The sequence below is a fragment of the Cetorhinus maximus genome, chromosome 6 (assembly GCF_964194155.1).
Source record: "Cetorhinus maximus chromosome 6, sCetMax3.hap1.1, whole genome shotgun sequence".
NCBI lineage: Eukaryota > Metazoa > Chordata > Chondrichthyes > Lamniformes > Cetorhinidae > Cetorhinus > Cetorhinus maximus.
Genome location: NC_135884.1, coordinates 130,034,036 through 130,052,917, shown reverse-complemented (window position 1 = coordinate 130,052,917; position 18,882 = coordinate 130,034,036). Strand labels below are relative to the sequence as shown.

General features: G+C 42.0%; 2 protein-coding genes across 5 annotated transcripts in view; one reads left to right on the top strand and one right to left on the bottom strand.

The window, feature by feature from the left end:
• kars1 (lysyl-tRNA synthetase 1) overlaps positions 1–18,882 on the top strand; it is a 531,769-nt gene that overhangs the window by 73,457 nt on the left and 439,430 nt on the right. The gene's annotated exons all lie outside the window — the stretch shown is intronic.
• Positions 4,208–18,882, bottom strand: part of terfa (telomeric repeat binding factor a) — a 46,651-nt gene continuing 31,976 nt past the window's right edge. For all 4 annotated transcript variants that reach the window (XM_078544519.1, XM_078544520.1, XM_078544518.1 and 1 more), the window contains 3 exons: positions 17,373–17,467; positions 14,702–14,757; positions 4,208–4,796 (listed from right to left, as the gene is read on the bottom strand). In XM_078544519.1, the coding sequence (XP_078400645.1) occupies positions 4,638–4,796; positions 14,702–14,757; positions 17,373–17,467 (310 nt within the window). In that variant the 3' untranslated portion in view covers positions 4,208–4,637. The remainder of the gene's footprint in view (positions 4,797–14,701; positions 14,758–17,372; positions 17,468–18,882) is intronic.

Below are 18,882 nucleotides of genomic sequence, written 5' to 3'. Positions count from 1 at the left end.
TAGTGAATCCCTTTTCACACATGAAACAGGTGAACAGCCTCTCTCCAGTGTGACAGCACCAATGAACTTCCAGGGTGGATGGAAAGTTGAATCCCTTCCCACAGTCCCCACGTTTCCATGGTTTCTCCATGGTGCGTGTATCCTTGTGTCTCTCCAGGTTGGATGATCAGTTGAAGCCTTGTCCACACACAGAACACATGTACGGTTTCTCCCCGCTGTGAATGGTGCGATGTTTTTATCAGGCTGTCTAACTGGTTAAAGCTCTCCCCAGTCAACGACTGGAACACTCACACAGGCGCGTGTCTCGGTTCTTATTCAGTCACACTGATGTTTGAAATCTTTTCCCAGAGGCAGAACAGGCAAACCTTTAAAGCTCCACATTCCACAGCCAATGATATTCAGGTCCTAGTGAATTGAGTGACTGTCAGATCTTGGTGATGCCTGTTTTGCTTTGATGTCATGCTTTACTCTGACGACTGGGGTATTTTTGAATATATTTTCATTCTTGGGATGTAGGCAAGGTTGGCATTTATGCCCATCACTATTTGGTGCATAGTTATTACATATTCAAAGTGCAGAAATTAACGTGTTCTTAGATTAAGCAATATGTTCTCCCTTTGCATCAGGTCTAATAAGAGCTATTTCAGTGGGAGTATGGTTAAAGTTATGCAAAAGGAACATCCTTGTGAATGCTCTCAGAACAATATCAGATCAGAATAAACTTTTAATTTGATCATCAGCTTTAAAACTACAAACCCACGGAGTGATGATACAGAACTTAATTCATCAAGTTCAACCATAAGGACTGAAGAATACTGAGGATGCGGAGACATGAGTAAAAATCAAAGCTGCCAATGACCCTGCAAAATTAAGAAAGTACTAAGACAGCCACTTGACTTTTAATTTTATTTGTAATGGAATTGGAGATGTCTCAGCCAGCACATAATTTGTGCACAAGTACTATCCAATTAATCTTTGAAACCTCCAAACTAGAGACATTTAATTATCAAGCATAAAAAAATTAAGGGCAAGCAACATTCTATGCTGGTAATTGTATAACTAATTATTGTACAGAAAAAATTGAATTTTTATAATATAGGAGCGGGTGTCATAAGCAAAGAGGTTGAGGGCCCCTCCTTTAGGGAAAAAAATCTGCCATCGTAACAACATATTACCAAGTCTGGTCTATAAGTGACTCCAGACCCACAGTAATGTGGGTTGACCCTGAAGTGAAGTGGTTTAGCAAGCCATACAGTTGTGTTCAAGAAGGCAGCTCATCACCACCTTCTCAAGGGCATTCAGGGACGGGCAATGAATGCTGGCCTTACTAGCAGCATCCATACCCATGAATGTAAAAAAAAACAAAACTCTATATATTACAGTTAACAGGGATTTCCAAGAATATCAGGAATAAGGAAAAGCAAACAATTTATTTACCAAAACCCACCCCTTTGGAACATTCTCTCTCAATCACAGGATCTAATTGGATTTTGAATAATTCTAACTAGTTTGCCTCTCTTAATTTCATTCACAAATTATTCAGAACTTTTACCAGAAGACTAGCTTCACACCAAACTCAAAAACTACCATTTATACCCCTGAACCTATATTTGATACATGCCCAGGAATGAATGGCATTTTGAACGTTAGTTAGGTGGCGGAGGAAGGAAAACCATGACTTTCTAGTTTTCACTGGAGATGGGAGTTTTGAAAAAGGATTGGAGGGTGGAAAATGTTGCACCTCATTCAAATATAAAATACCTATTATGGCCTGTATTTATCCCAATTAGTATAGATTCGAGGGTAGGCCATGCTTAAATAATCTAATTGAAGTTTTTGAGAACATGAAGTATAGGCGGGTCACAGCAGTTGTAGTTTTTTTGGCTTCGACAAACACAAACAACTGCAGCAAAATAAATTGATTGTGAAAATCAGGAGCCCATTACATAAAAGCTGAAGTAGCAGTTACAGCCTTGGTCCAAACATGGACAAAAAGAACTGAATTCCAGTTAGTTGAGAGTGTTTGCCCTTGACATCAAGACAGCAAAAGAGAATCTAACCATCTTCCCATGGCATTACTATTACTGAATCCCCCACCACTAACATCTGGTGTTACCATTGACCAGAAACTTAACTGGACCAGACATATATATACTGTGGCTACAGGTGGTCAGAAACTGGCAATTCCGCATGACTCACCTTACGACTCCCCAAAACCTGTCTATTACAAGGCCAAAGTCAGGTGTGTAATGCAATACTTTCCACTTGCATAGATGACTGCAGCTTGAACACTCATGGAGCTCCACACCATCCAAGATTCACTTGATTGGCAACCCCTCCACCAATTAAACATTTACTCCCTCTACCCTCAGCACACAGTAGCAGAACTGTACACCATCTGCAAGATGCACTGCAGCAACTCACCAAGACCCATGACCTCTACCACTTAGGAAAACAAGGGCAGTAGATGCATGGGAATACTACCACCTGCAAGTTCTCCTCCGAGTCATATTCACCATTCTGATATATACATTGTCATTCCTTCACCATTGTTCTGTCAAAATCCTGAAACTCCTTCCATCGGCACTGTGGCTGTACCTCCACCACTTGGACTGTAGCCGTTCACCACACTTTCTCAAGGGCAATTAGGGGTGGGCAATAAATGCTGGCACTCACATCACAAGAATGATTAATAAAAAAATATGTATGGAGAATGAAATTACTTACAAGCAGGAAGAAAAAAACAGCAGTAAATAGGTGTTCTGTACATTGCTGAAAGAGATGTTGAAGCTTTTCATCTTGCATTCATCAGGACACTTTGCAAGAATACCAACATAAAGTGAAAACAACAATTTATACTCTATGTGAAGAGTACTGATTGGTTGGCAAGTGGACTCTGATTGGTAGAAACACTGCCCACTACTGGATGGTGACTGACAGTTAACTGTCAAGCATTGCTTGAAATTTAAGCTAGGCAGCTTAACTGATTGGTCAAGGCATTGCTCTGAGGAATGAGTCAGCAAATGGCTGTCACTTATTTTGTTTAGCTGAAACAGGTGCAATGCGTGTACATGTTCTGTCTGCAAAGAATGCAGGACACTGCGAGCCTGACTGAATCTTAAATTGGTTGTCAGCGTAATTCTTAGCAGATTGAAGATTATTTAGCAAATGTTGTCCAATCACAGAATCACATCTAATGTTGCACACTGTAGTTTGAATTTTGCAAGCACAGGCTGGTTGGGTACGGTCTATACACTGTCCGTTGCGAACATGCTGTTTGATATGATCTACCAGTCTTTAGGGCATAGGGCCTATCTACCTACCGTCACACTGTCACTGAAATTCATATACCACATTACTCATTTGTGTGATAGGCAGAACATCTTTCTGGCTCGACAGCAGAATCTTATTAGTGGTGAATACCACTCATGTTGCTACTGCATAGTAACAGCATGAAACAGCTAGCTTCACTTGCTCAAACTTTTGAGATACCTTGCCTTTCTAGGGTAACGTCTGGTAGACTGGGCACTTTTCATGGCCGAAAGTGACGGCTTTGTACCCTTTTACAAGTTTGCATGATAAGCAGCAGGAAATGATCTGATCAGGATAGCCATTATTCTGCAGGATGCCTTGGATGTGCCCTATGTCAGCATCAAGCTTGCATGGTAAGCAAATGGCTCGGACCCTATTTACAAAGTTGCCGATAAGACCAATCTTATAGTATGTGGAACTAAGAATCCCAGCAAGTATACTGACCAGTGAAAGTAGGCATGTGGTAGACCATGCTAGAGAACCTCCTGGCTGATTTCTCAACTAGTACGTCAAGGAAGGGGAGTTTATTTGACTGCTCCATTTCAAAGGTGAATGCGAGTGCAGGATGGTGCCCATTAAGACCTGTAAGGAAATTATTACATGCAGCTGCGGATTTAATTCTATCGGAATATATATCCACATATTGAAGAGTGAGGGGTAGGTTAGGTGTCATTCCATCAAAGACATGTTTCTCATGGAACCCAACAAAGATGTTAGCGCGACTTGGACCTAGAGGGGATCCCAAGGCAACACCATCCTATGGGAGTGAATTATAAACCACTCAAAATTTAAGTGAAGTGGGTGCTGCAGTTGTACTGGTGGATTTTATTTTCTTCTGGAGAAAAAAAATTGACATTGCTCATCTACAGATAAATCATCAGCAATATCAAAAAGGTCAGAGGGGGAATTCTGCACTTTTATTGGTTTATGATTATTCTTAGCATGTCAGAACACTGTGCACAGTTGCATGTTGAATATTGTAAGTTAAAATTAACACAGTTCACAAAATTAACAGAAACAAAAGGTCAAGGACTAAATATTTCACTGGAAAGGATAAAAATGGCTAAAGTCTCTTTTCTCCTTAATTGGTACAAATTCATACAGAACAGGCACATGGATCAAACTGCTTGCATGCATGTTCACCTACACGCATACCTTCCACATGACCATTCAAGCTTCCAAAGGCTTGGCTTTCAATGCAATCTAATGCAAAATACAAAAAGATTCAGTTCTCTCCGATAGTACATGACCAATATATGCTTGATATTTCATACATGGCAATCAGTGCCATGTATGAAAAAAGTTTAAAAAAGGTCATTATTGTCTTAAGTCATTCCAAGCTTTTGCATTGTCCTCCAACGATCTTTAATCATGACACTTGTGCGATTACAAAATGGGTAGTGTTTCAGGATCTTCCTCCAATTTCCTGGTCCAAACTTTTGTACACCCCGTTTAATCCATTCACTTTCTTCAACTGTCCATTTCTAAAATATGATTTACAAGAGTACAAGTTAGAAACATTTTGGTGACAGAATAACATATATTGATAAGTACTGTCTTTAAATGCTAGGACCAGCTAGGTCTGAAAATCTGTTTCTCATTAACCAATTGCACCACACTCCAACAAAATTAAGATTTAATGGAAAAGATTCATGATTACAATTATTTCAAAATGGCTGATTTTGAATTACTTCAAAATTGTTAGTGATTTTTAGGTGATTTTTGCTAACATACTTGGCAAGTCAGTTCAATCTAACATTTATATACAAAGGATATATTTTATCAAAATAAAGCCCTCAAATGGCCATTCTTCTGAGGTAAGCAGAGGCACAGTAAGTTGGCAGGTTAATTGATTGGGGGATGCATCACACCTCACCAGGACTCCACAAGCACATGTGTGGTGGCAGAAGAATAGCAATCAGGAATTACAACTCTGGCAAATCTTCTCCTTGGGCATGGAACTCTACTGGCACTCTGGCTGGATCAGTTAATTCAGCAAGGACAAATCAAACCCAAGGATTTCTGACCCAGAAGCCTCATACACACACCGTCTTTATCAACATCGAGAGTAAAACACTAATTTTAAATCCATACATTTTAACCCCTTTTTATCTGGGTTCTGAGAATTGCAAATTTCAATTCAGAAAAGTAAGTTCAACTACAATCGGCAGACTAAAGAACAGGCATGGAAAAAGAGGTGGCTTAGAATGTGAGCAGGTTAAGAGTGGTCAGGAGCAACTAAATCCAGTGCTGGAAAAAATTCAATGATCTTACTCGTTCCGGCAAGGTGAGTGCAATGCCAGACCCTCATGACAGGCCTCTCATTCAACCTCCAGCAAACAAACAACTGAGCAGTCTGATGGTACATGTTGCTTCTGAATATGGGAGAACTGTGCACTTCGGATACATAATGACACCTCAGCAAGGCTCAGAGCCACAATGCTGTAGAGGACCTGCTAGCACTGATACATGCAGCTTATATCAATGAGCCAATGGCACTGGCTGGGGAGGCCGTAGCTATTTCTGTTTTGTATTTGCATAAGTAAAGGGCACATAATGCCCAAGAAAAGGCACAAACCAAAGGAATTCCCAACCTATACAACATGATCGTCATGGAGAAGAGAGCAATGAAGATTGCCAGGATGGCTGATCAAGAGCTTCAGCAAAGGTGAGATGGAGTATCCCCATTAGAGGGAGTGAATAAATATTGCAATGTGTAGTTGAATGGGGTGCAGTGCAGCACGCTGAAGACTCAGTGCACTGGGAAAATGCGACACTGCAGAAGCTTCTACTCTCCAAGGTTAGTTCTCATGATCCCCTCGAGTCTCTCAAGTTCAGAGGGAATGATAGATTCTTGCGTGTGCAACAAGACCAGCAGTGCCAGCAGAGTCACCAGAGCAAGCACCTTCACACCTTTCGAGCATGCTCTCCACCAGTGCAGATACAGCCAATTAGTGGGTCCTTGCATGCCATTAGTTAGGATGGCACTGGATGATGAACATGTCATGAGTGAGCAGGTGGCAAGAAAGACAGTAACAGCTGAGGGCAGTCACCCTCATAGGATGGAGGACACACTGCCCTGCTCAGCTGGGCACAGGTGCAGGGAGACACAAGAAAGGAGGCTTGACTTATCAGTAGCAATACCCTTACGCCCAGGGCTCTGCCCTTTCTACGGAGGATGTTGCTCTTCATCGCCACTGGACTAAAATCAGAGAGTCGTCCTCCCATTGTCAGCTGTTGTCTTCCTTGTGCTCAGATGGACTCCCAATTGTGTCTGGAAGCCTTGCCCCCTCCCCTTATAGACATGGAAAGCCATGGAAGTGTGGTACCACTATATTGCCCAGGCATGCAGATAACACTGTCCCAACAACCTGTGCACAAGTATGGCACCTGGTCTGCCCTAGCCCAGTGTGCATCCCCACAAAAACGTCATGCTAGCCCTCTATGACCTTACAACGAGCTCTTGCTTAACTGGCTCTCCCGGTCTTGACTAGCTTAATTAGGACTTATCTGTGAATTGGGCAGAGTCCTCGAGGCCTGCCTTCTCCTGACCTGACAAAACTCATCGGCGCCATGAAACTGGCATGCCAGCTGCACCACTATCTTCAGCGTCCACCCACTTCTGGTCCCACATTTCACAAGTCATTAACCGCCTGTAAAGCACGTTGTGATATCTGGAGGTATGACAAGGTGACATATAAGTCTAGTTTTTTTCCTGATACACCACCTGTCATTATCTGCATCTGAGGCCAAGAATAACATATGATCTATATAAGTACAATATTAAAACTGTTAAGTATTAAACCTGTTCTCTGTCACAGCTACTGAAGGGTGTTCTAAATTGGGAAAAGCTGAAGTTTCATTGACAGCTATTGCATTCTGCTGATAGTATATCTCGTCACCATCATAAAATAACAACTTAGTTACAGAGCACTGTTTACCTGAAGAACATTGGCAATCTCCAACAAGAGAGAATCTAACTATCTCCCCTGGAGATTCAATGGCAGTACCATCAGTCAATCCCCCACTATCAACATCCTGCGGGGGGTGGGTTACCATTGACCAGAAACTGAACTGGACTGGCCATATAAATCCTGTGGCTACAAGAGCAGGTCAGAGGCTGGGAATTCTGCAGAGAGTAACTCACCTCCTGACTTGGCATTTATTTCGAGAGGACTAGAATATAAAAGCAGGGATGTGCTGCTGAGACTTTATAAGGCTCTGGTCAGACCAAATTTAGAATATTGTGAGCAATTTTGGGCCCCGTACCTCAGGAAGGATGTTCTAGCCCTGGAGAGGGTCCGGAGGAGGTTCACGAGAACGATCCCAGGAATGAAAGGTTTAACATATGAGGAGCGTTTGAAGACTCTGGGTCTATACTCGATGGAGTTTAGAAGGATGAGGGGGGATCTGATTGAAGCTTACAGAATACTGAAAGGCCTGGATAGAGTGGACGTGGAGAAGATGTTTCCATTAGTAGGAGAGATTAGGACCCGAGGGCACAGCCTCAGAGTAAAGGGAACAGAGATGAGGAGAAACTTCTTTAGCCAGAGAGTGGTGAATCTATGGAATTCATTGCCACAGAAGGCTGTGGAGGCCAGGTCATTGAGTGTATTTAAGACCTAGATAGATAGGTTCTTGATTGGTAAGGTGATCAAAGGTTACGGGGCGATAGCGGGAGAATGGGGTTGAGAAACTTATCAGCCATGATTGAATGGTGGAGCAGACTCGATGGGCCAAATGGCCTAATTTTTGCTCCTATGTCTTATGGACTCCCAAAGCCTGTCCACTATCTACAAGGCACAAGTCAGGAGTGTGATGGAATACTCTCCACTTGCCTGGATGAGTGCAGCTCCATCAACACTCAAAAAGCTCAACAACATCCAGGACAAAACAGCCTGTTTGATTGGCACCCCAACCACCACAATAAACATTCACTCCTTCCACCACCAATGCACAGTGGCAGCAGTGTGTACCATCTACAAAATGCAGCGCAGGAACTCAACAAGGTTCCTTCAACTGCATCTGTACAGGAAGCCATTCAACTGGGGAAGCAAAAAGGAATGGTGGTAGGAGGGGACAGTATAGTGATGGGGATTGACACTGTTCTCTGCAGCAAAGAGCGAGAGTCCAGACAGCTGTGTTGCCTACCCAGTGCCAGGGTTCGGGTCATCTGCCTTGCAGTGGGAGGGGAAGGATCCAATTGTCATGGTCCATGTAGGTACCAACATAGGTAGAAATAGGAAAGAGATTCTGCAAAGAGAGTATGAGGAGCTAGGCACTAAATTGAAAAGCAGAACCTCAAAAGGTTATAATCTCTGGATTATTACCTGAGCCACATGCAAATAGGCATAGGGTACATTATATTAGAGAAATGAATACGTGGCCCAAAGGAGAAGTGGATTCTGGTTTGATGCACTGGCACCAGTACTGGGGTAAGTGGGGGCTGTACCATTGGGACGGTCTACACCTGAGCCACGCTGGAACCAGTGTTCTTGCAAACTGCATAATTAGGGAATTAGAAAGGGATTTAAACTAAATAGTGGGTACAAGGGATCAAATGTGGAATGATGTGGTATATCAAAGAGTAGAGACAAGGTAAGAGAGGAAAATAGTGATATGAGAAATGAGGATTTGAGAATGGCAGGACAGAGGAAAAATTGAAGAAATGCACAAAGAATCAAGACTGATCTTACAAAGATGACAGAAAAACTAAAGACTCTATATCTGAATGTGCATAGCATTCATAACCAAGTAAATGAATTGATAAAAACAAAAAACTACTGCGGATGCTGGAAATCCAAAACAAAAAGAATTACCTGGAAAAACTCAGCAGGTCTGGCAGCATCGGCGGAGAAGAAAAGAGTTGACGTTTCGAGTCCTCATGACCCTTCCGCAGAACTCAGTAAAGTTAGGAGAGGGGTGAAATATAAACTGGTTTAAGGTTGGGGGGGGGGGGGGGGGGGGGGGGGAGGAGAGAGAGAGAGAGAGAGAGAGAGAGAGAGAGAAGAGAGAAGTTGTGGGGTGGGTGGTTGTAGGGACAAGCAAGCAGTGATAGTAGCAGATAATCAAAAGATGTCACAGACAAAAGGCACAAAAACGTGTTAAAGGTGGTGATATTATCTAAGATAATGTGCTAATTAAGAATGGATGGCAGGACACTCAAGGTACAGCTCTAGTGGGGGTGGGGTGGAAAGACTGACAGGGTATTACAGTTATAGATTTAAAAATAATGGAAATAGGTGGGAAAAGAAAAATCTATATAAATTATTGGAAAAAACAAAAGGGAGGGGGAAGAAACGGAAAGGGGGTGGGGATGGGGGAGGGAGTTTAAGATCTAAAGTTGTTGAATTCAATATTCAGCCCGGAAGATGAGGTGCTGTTCCTCCAGTTTGCATTGGGCTTCACTGGGACAATGCAGCAAGCCAAGAACAGACATGTGGGCAAGAGAGCAGAGTGGAGTGTTAAAATGGCAAGCGACAGGGAGGTTTGGGTCTTTCTTGCGGACAGACCGCAGGTGTTCTGCAAAGCAGTCGCCCAGTTTGGGTTTGGTCTCTCCAATGTAGAGGAGACCGCATTGGGAGCAACGGATGCAGTAGACTAAGTTAGGGGAAATGCAAGTGAAATGCTGCTTCACTTGAAAGGAGTGTTTCGGCCCTTGGACGGTGAGGAGAGAGGAAGTGAAGGGGCAGGTGTTGCATCTTCTGTGTGGGCATGGGGAGGTGCCATAGGTGGAGGCTGAGGATTAGGGGGTGATGGAGGAGTGGACCAGGGTGTCCCAGAGGGAACGAAGAAGGCGTGAGGTCCAACTACAGCTCCTCACATCCCGCTTCCTGTAAGGACTCCATCCCATTCTCTCAGTTCCTTCGCCTCTGTCGCATCTGTTCTGATGACGCTACCTTCAAAAACAGTTCCTCTGACATGTCCTCCTTCTTCCTTAACCGAGGTTTTCCACCCACGGTCGTTGACAGGGCCCTCAACCATGTCCGGCCCATCTCCCGCGCATCCGCCCTCACGCCTTCTCCTCCCTCCCAGAAACTTGATAGGGTCCTTGTCCTCACTTATCACCCCACCAGCCCCCGCATTCAAAGGATCATCCTCCGCCATTTCCGCCAACTCCAGCATGATGCCACCACCAAACACATCTTCCCTTCACCCCCCCCGGCGGCATTCTGTAGGGTTCGTTCCCTCCGGGACACCCTGGTCCACTCCTCCATCACCCCCTACTAAAGGAACACTCAGAGGTTTCTTGGTGTGAATCCAGGATGGTATGTTGCCTCCCTGCTTCGGGGATCAAGGATGTCCCTCGGCAGTTGCAAAGCACTCTGAAGGGGGAGGGTGAACTGCCAATAGTAAAAGATAGTAATCTCTGTATTACTCCTGGTGTCATGCGTGAGTGAATACAGAAACGGGAGGAAACGGGAGAGTCTCTGGTGAAGAGATGGTGCAGAAAGGATGGCTTTAGATTCCTGGGACATTAAGACAGAGTCTAGGGGAGGTAGTCTTGTACAGGCTGGATAGATTGCACCTAAACAGAATGGGACCAATGTCCTTCCGGGGCAATTTTGGGGAGATTGAAACTAAGTTTGTAGAGAGATGGGAAACAGAAGTTAATCTTAAAAAAGAAAAACACGGTGCATAAAAAATTCGGAGAGATCGACAGCACTCAACTAAGAAACCAGATGGAGGTTGAAACAAGAAGGAATACAATAAAGGTCTAAAGTAGGTTTTCAGTACACATATATGTGAATATACAGGGTGTAGCAAATAAAGTTGGTGAGCGATGGGCACAGGTAACCAGATGGGAGTATAGATTGTGGTGATGTTGCGGACCTGGCTTAAAAAAAAATGGCATGACTGGGTACTAAACATTTCTGGGTGTAAGGTGATCAAGAAAGATACGGAAGGAAAGAAAGTAAGTAAGGATGGTAAATTAAGGATAGTATTACATTGCTTGACAGAGGGTGTCCCAGAGGGTTCAAGGACAGAATCTTCTTGGTTACAGCTAAGAAACAACTGATGTGCCATTACACTCCTGTGTCCATTCTATAGTTAGTCAACTTGTGAGAAAGATGTAGAGGGACAAATTTGCAAGAAAATTACAGAAATGTGCAAAAACTATATACCAGTTACAATGGAAGACTTCAATTGTCTTGATATAGGCTAATATTGACTGGGATATTAGATAGTATCAAGGGCGGGTGAGGCGAGTTTCTAAAATGTCTTCAGGAGAACTTTATACATCAGAATGTTTCTAGTCTAATGAGGAAGGTGGCATTGCTGGATCTGGTTCTAGATAATGTGGTGTGACAGTAGATCAATTGTCAGCAGGGAAATATTTAGGGGACAGTGATCATAGCTAACCTAAACCTTATGATACTATGGAACAGGACAAAGAGCAATCCAGAGCAAAAATAATTAAATTGGGGGAGGGTCAATTTCAATGCTGGGAGAATGCATCTGGCCCAGGTAAACTGGAATCAAAGGTTGACAGGCAAAACTATAATTGAACGATGGCCTGCCTTTAAAGAAGAGATAATTTGGATTCAGTAGAGGTACATTCCCAGGAGGGACAAAAAGTTAGGTCAAATAAAGCCAGAGCTTCCTGGATAATGAAAAAGATAGCGAATGAGATGAAGCAGAAAAAAGGTGCACATGACAGATGTCAGGAGAATAATACAAGTGAGAACCAGGCTGAATACAGAAATTTCAGGGAGAAAGTGAAAAAGGAAATAAGAGAAGCAAAGAGAGATTAGGAGTACGGTCGATTAGGGACCAAAAAGGGGATTTATGCATGGAGGCGGAGGGCATAGCTGAGATAGTAAATGAGTACTTTGCATATGTTTTTATCAAGGAAGATGCTGCCAAAGTCATGGTGAAAGAGGTAGTAGTGGAGATACTGGATGAGTTCAAAATTGTTCAAGTGCACGTATTGGAAAGACTGGCTGTACTTAAAAGTTTATAAATCAACAGGATTAGATGAGATGCATCTGAGAATACTGAACAAAGTAAGGGCAGAAATTGTGCAGGCACTGGCCATAATCTTCCAAACCTTCTGATATATTGGGATAGTGTCAGAGGACTGGAGAATTACACAGTTTTGAACAAGGGACTAATATTTAATGCAAGGATAAACCTAGCAACTATAGGCCAGTCAGTTTAACCTTGGTGGTGGGAACGTTTTTAGAAATGATACTTCCAAACCAAATTAGCAGTCACTGGGCCAAATGCGGATTAATTAAGCCAGCATGGACCTGTTATGGGTGAATCATGTTTAACTAACTTGATTGCGTTTTTCAACCAAGTTACAGAGAAGGCTGATGAGGGTCATGCAGTTGGTGTGGTGTGGTGTGGATTCCAAAAGGTGCTTGGTAAAGTACTACATAATAGGCTCGTCAGTAAAATTAAAACCAACAGAATAAAAGGGACAGTGGCAGCATGAGTACAAAGTTCGTTAAGTGACAGATTAGTGATGAACAGTTGTTTTTTTGGACTGGTGGAAAGTTGCCCAGGATCAGTGTTAGGATTACTGCTTTTCTTGATCTACAATACTGACTTAGATTTAGGCATGCAGGGCATAATTTCAAAATTTGCAGCTGATACAAAACTTGGAAGTATTGTGAACTGTGAGGACAGATCAACTTCAAGGAGAACATAAGACAGATTGGTGGAATGGGCAGCCACATCAGAGGAAATGTAATGCAGAGAAGTGTGAAGTGAAACATTTTGGGAGGAGAAACAAAGGAAGGCAATCTAAGGTGCAAAACACTGAAGGTAACAGTACAGACTGAAAATGTGGTTTGTCATGAAGTTATTAAATGTATATAATATTTTGGAAAATATTTTTCTTTTAAAATAGAGGTTTAGTCTGCAGGTATGTCTTAATTGGATTAAAGCCAGCTAGTCTGGGTGCTATGATACGTACTAGTTTTGATATGTAAGAGAGATAGCGTGCATTTGCATATTTTGAATACAGCATTCAAGTGGGGTGAAAATTTACACCTTTCTAACAGCTACCAAGCAATATGTTTACATTATTAATAAAACTGGTAAAATGAAAGGGGTTTCATTGCTAAAAGGTGAAGTTCAAAGAGACTGGTAAGACAATGAGAATTTGAATTCAATCAGTCGTGGTAGGTATAACTTCAGTAGTTTTTGGGTGTGCAGGCAGAGGTAATATAAGATCAAAAGGCAGCTGCAAGCCTCCAACTGGCTCCACAGTGAAAAGAGCCTCATTTTGAATTCGTAAGGTGAAAATGCTTTGCCTGGTGTTCGGTTAAGTCTATGGGTTGCTGTTGCCTTAATGGAGATTAGTTTGAGAATTTATTAAAAGTTATGACAGTATTGATTTGTAGCCATGTGTATATATTTTAACCTGTGTAAATTAATGAAATGTTTCAATTAGTTTAATGTAAAGCCTCAAGAACTGATGGTCTGATTCCTGAATTTAGAGTCGCACCTCAAACATAACACTTAAAATTATAGGTTATAACAGTTGTTTAAAGTTTCCCTCTAGGATTTTTAAATAATTCCACTTTACCAACTGCATCGGTCATAACAGGTTATTAAAGTAAATGGGATTCAGGGCTTTATAAATAGAGGCATACAGTACAAAAACAAGGAAGTTAAGGTGAATCTTTATAAAACATTGGTTTAACCTCAACTGGAGTATTGTAACCAATTCTGGGCACCACATTTCTGGAAGAATGTGAAAGCACCGGAGAGGGTAAAGAAAAAAAAAGGTCACGAGAATAACTCAGAGGATGAGAGCCTTCAGTTACAAGGATAGACTGGTGAAGATGGAGTTGTTCTCTTTAGAGAAGAGAAGGTTGAGAGAAGATTTGACACAAGTGTTCATAAACATGAGGGATCGAGACAGAGAAGATAGGGAGAAACTGCTCCCACCGGCAGAAGGTTGAGAACCAGAGGACCTCAATTCAAGGCATGTGGTAACAAAATCAGAGGCGACATAAGGAGAAACTGTTTTTTTTTTATTAACGCAGCAAGTGATTAAGACCTGGGATGCACTGCCTGAGTGTGAGATGGATGGAGGCATATTCAATCATGGCTTTCAAAAGGGAATTAGATAATTGTCTGAAGAGGAAAAATTTGCATGGCTATGGGGAAAAGGCAGGGACGTGGGTCGAGCCAAGTAGCTCTTACAGAGAACTGGCAAGGGCACAATTTGCTATAGCCATTCTATGATTAAATATTCTCCTGGTAGAATCAGAGAATCAAATAAATAGTCTAAAGACTCCTTTCTAATCCATCTTCAGAAAATTTGGAATGATACAACAAACTTTTAAAAATCAAATTGTGGATAAATTGTTAATTTCAATGTACACGATATCATACCAAAGTGTACAAATTTCAAGGTTAAGGAACTTACCTGTCGTTTAGATGAGAATGAAAAATTACTTTCTGTCGGTGAAGTTCTTCCATTTCCTGTATAAGAAAATAAGATAGATGAAACAGTGACCATAAAGAATTTTGCAATTAATACATTGGGCCATAATTTGTTCGAAGAGTGAATCTCAGTGTTACCTGTTACTTTATGGAGAGTAAAAATTTTACTTGTGCACATATCCTTCTAACTTATTCTATTATTAATTCCTGCCACTATATTCATAATGGAAGCTTCCTATATAAACTTGCCACCCTGTAATATTCTCCTGCCAATGGTGCAGCACAATGACTCCATTTTGAAACATCTCAACCTGTCCTGCAAGGAAACTCCTATGCTCAAACAATTCTCCTTTTTTTGACTCAGATCTGTGTCAATGCAGTACATTATTTTAATGGATCACACAAGGTAAGTAGTCCAACAAATTTCAAGGCCAATACAAGGCAAAGAGATCTGTGTGAAAAATCATGTTGGTATGATGATGATCCTGGACCAGACCCCTAAATTTTCAGTACAATCCACTTAGGAACCAGTAACTTTTTGTTTAAAGCAAAGTTTGGGATCCCAGTTTTTGCTAAGAGAATAAAGCCACAAGATTCTATGGTTTCTGAACAAACAAAATAAACTTTACTATACAAAGTCAGAAAAATAAAACAATTTACAATATCTATCTTGTACTCTAACATTCAGAATTTAGATGAGATACTTGTGAATTAATAGACAACCCATGGTCGAACACACCACACTGCATAATAAATGGCAGATGCAACCAGGGCAGATCCCACAGATTTCTCAGCAATCTACCCAGACATCAGTACCCACTTAGTCACACAATCTCCTTAAAACTCTGTCGCCCTTATGAGGAATTGTAAAGTCTTCACTCTTCCTTTTCAAAAGATCTAGCCTCTGAATTCAAAAATCCTTAAAGTTGCTCAGAGTCAGAATGCCTCAACAACTGCTCACCCCCCAAGGTTTCCATCTTGTCTCCCAAGATTACGTTGCCCGGATTCCCAATTCTGCATTCCAGCAGCAACTCAAGCACAATTTCACCTCTTCGGCCACACTGAGCAGAACACCACTGCTCCAAAGGGTTATCTTTGCCCAGCAGGTGGCAGCATGGAGTCACCAACTTTTCACTGCAGGGTTTCTCCTGAGCCCTTGCTATTTGAAATCTGCTAACAGCACCACTTTCATTGCTTGGAGCCTCTTTGCCCCTCTCCCTACTGGTTTCTCTTCACAGTGGTTCCCATTGGTGGTCTCCTCCTTCCAATGGTTCCTACCCAGGTTCTCTTTCTCTCTCCCTCTTTGGGACCTCTCCCTGTCCCCTCTCCCTGGGTTCCCTCTCTGGGACTTCTCCCTCTCCCAGGGCTCCTCTGTCATGGCACCCCACTCCGGAGTCCCCGATCGGGTTTTTGCGCCATTTTCTCTGGCCCCCACCACCCCCTCTCCACAGGCACAATTGTCCCTGGCCTGAAGATCGCAGCCCACTCCCAATCCATGCATGTGTGGAAACTCCCTGGGCATGTTGGGACTTGTAGTGCCCAGCCTCTGCTCGGGAATGAGGTAAATTGGGACTCCTAACAGTACCGACTTGCTACATTTATAAATTGCTTTCCAGAATACCTGCCACCATGGTCTTTTCCACTTTTGGAGTTCCAATCTTTTCATCATTACTTACTTATCAAATTGGCCCATTTACCAAATCAATGGCAATGAACTCATTTATTACTTTTGTCATTCCATCATCCTCCTCCAGTTTCCTTTCTCAGCTCTATTCACCCCTATCCTTCATTTATCTGTTCTTCTACTTCTGGTGTTTATAAAATTCATTATTTCCTGTCATGCTACTTGCCAATCTTTCTTCATTCCCTCATTAACCTTGCTAATCATTTTAGCTTGCCCTCTTTATTTTCTGTGATCCCTCAATTTTCTTTTATGTTATTAGTCCTAGATTAGCTTTAGCTTCAGCTGTTTCGCCAATGACCCACCTCTAAGTTCAGATGTGAGGCTGCTCATCAATATTGCAAATCCTACAATAATGAACTATTCTAAGCCAGCACCCAGTAGGATACAGACAAAATCAAGGCTCAGGATGACGAACGCAGATAACATTCAGACCATACAAGTACCTGGTCCTCCAACAGAAGACGACCCAAACCACTTCCCTATCCTTTATTAGCACCACCATGCCAAATGTACTATTTCAACATCCTAGGTTTCATCATTACCAGATACTAATTGGATCAGCTATAACACCACCCTGATTGCAAGATCAGGGAAAAGGCTGGCTACTCTGGAACTAGCACTTCATCTTATGACTCCTCAATGCCTCTTCATCCCAGACAAGGCCCAGTTCTCCAAGTCACACACCTTCTTGACTTGGACGTGTATCTGCTATCCTTGCATTGTCACAGGGTCATAATCCTGGAATTCCCTATCTAAAACCATTACCAATAAGACCTCCAGCAGTTCAAAGAGAAAGCCCACCACAACCACACACATAAACACAGCCCTACCAATATTATCCACATCCAGGGAACAAAACTGTTTATTAAAAACAGATAGTGAAGTTAGTTATCTAGTTATCCAGCTGAGATTTTGTGAAAAGTTGCGCTAATCAATTTACATGCTTTGGATGCTGTACTATTTTACTCACGGATGGTAATGTCTTGGGGTACATCAAAAAGAAATTCTTCATCACTCCACTTTTCCTTGTCCTCAATGACTCCAGGATCATTCAAGCAGTTACGCCTAATTGGTAATTTAAAATAATTAGACACCATACATTACAAATAACAATTTTGTTGTCTATTGAAAAATGGCCTGGAAAACTGGATCTTTCCACCATGTAGCAAATGTCAAAGATTATTTTAACCACTATTTGTCAGACCTGATATCTGTTTCAGTCATTTTCCTAAAATGGATTTATGTTACCATTGTATAATGGTAATGTATTACTTTTTCTAAAATGAGACTAATACCATAAAAGGCAGATGAAATTTAAAGCAATACTGCAATAACTATTGTGATACCCAAGCATGCTCCTCGACTTACTACTCATAACTGGAGACTGAGATAACTCCTTTTGTGGAGCATTGCCACAAAAGTCACAGACAGAAAAGTCCTGCTGTGATAAATCTTTTATTAATATTCTAGTAGAAGAACCTACATGGGTATTTTGCAAATTAAGTGTTCTACCATAATGGTTGGCATCCAAGTGTTATTGTCAGATGTACTTATCAATGTGAATGGGAAAACAAGTACAAATGACCACCTCATCTGATTATCAAAACAAAATCACTGTCCAATATTTTTTCAAAAAATATAGAAGCACTTCTCACAGCAAGGTTACAACTGTAACCACTATTCAGGTTCAGATGGCATTGGTTAAATATCACTCTTGATTGAAATGGTCAGTTGAATTACTGTTTATAATGCCAATCGGGTGCCCCACAAAGTAGAGCTTGGGCTATTGTACAATTTCCAGACAAGTCTGGGACAGTGACTGACTATATAATTCTGCTTTTCCTGATATATATTACTGATCTAGATCTGGGTGTGTAGGGAACAATTTCAAAGTTTGCAGATGATACAAAGCTTGGGAGTGTTGTGAACTGTGAGGACAGTGTGGAACTTCAAGAGGACATAGACAAGTTGGTGGAGTGGGCAGATAGGTGGCAGATGAAGTTCATGCAGAGAAGTGTGAGGTGATGCATTTTGGTAGGAAGAACATGGACAGACAATATAAAATGGAAGGGGTGAAATTTTGATGGGGATGCAGGAGCAGAAAGACCTGGGTATATATGTGCATAGATCATTGAAGGCGGCAGGACGGTTGAAGAGGGCAGTTAATAAAGCATATAGTAGCCTGGCCTTTATTATTAGGGCATAGAGTACAAGAGCAGCGAGGTTATGCTGAATAAGACACGCATTAGACCTCAGCTGGAGTATTGTGTACAGTTCTGGGCGCCACATTATAGGAAGGATGTGAACACACTGGAGAGAGTGCAGAAGAGGTTTACAAGAACGGTCCCAGGGATGAGAAACTTCAGTTACAAAGATAGATTGGACAGACTGGGACTGTTCTCCTTGGGAAAGAAGGCAGCTGAGAGGAGATTTGATAGAGATGTTCAAAATCATGAAGGCTGGACAGAGTAGATAGGGAG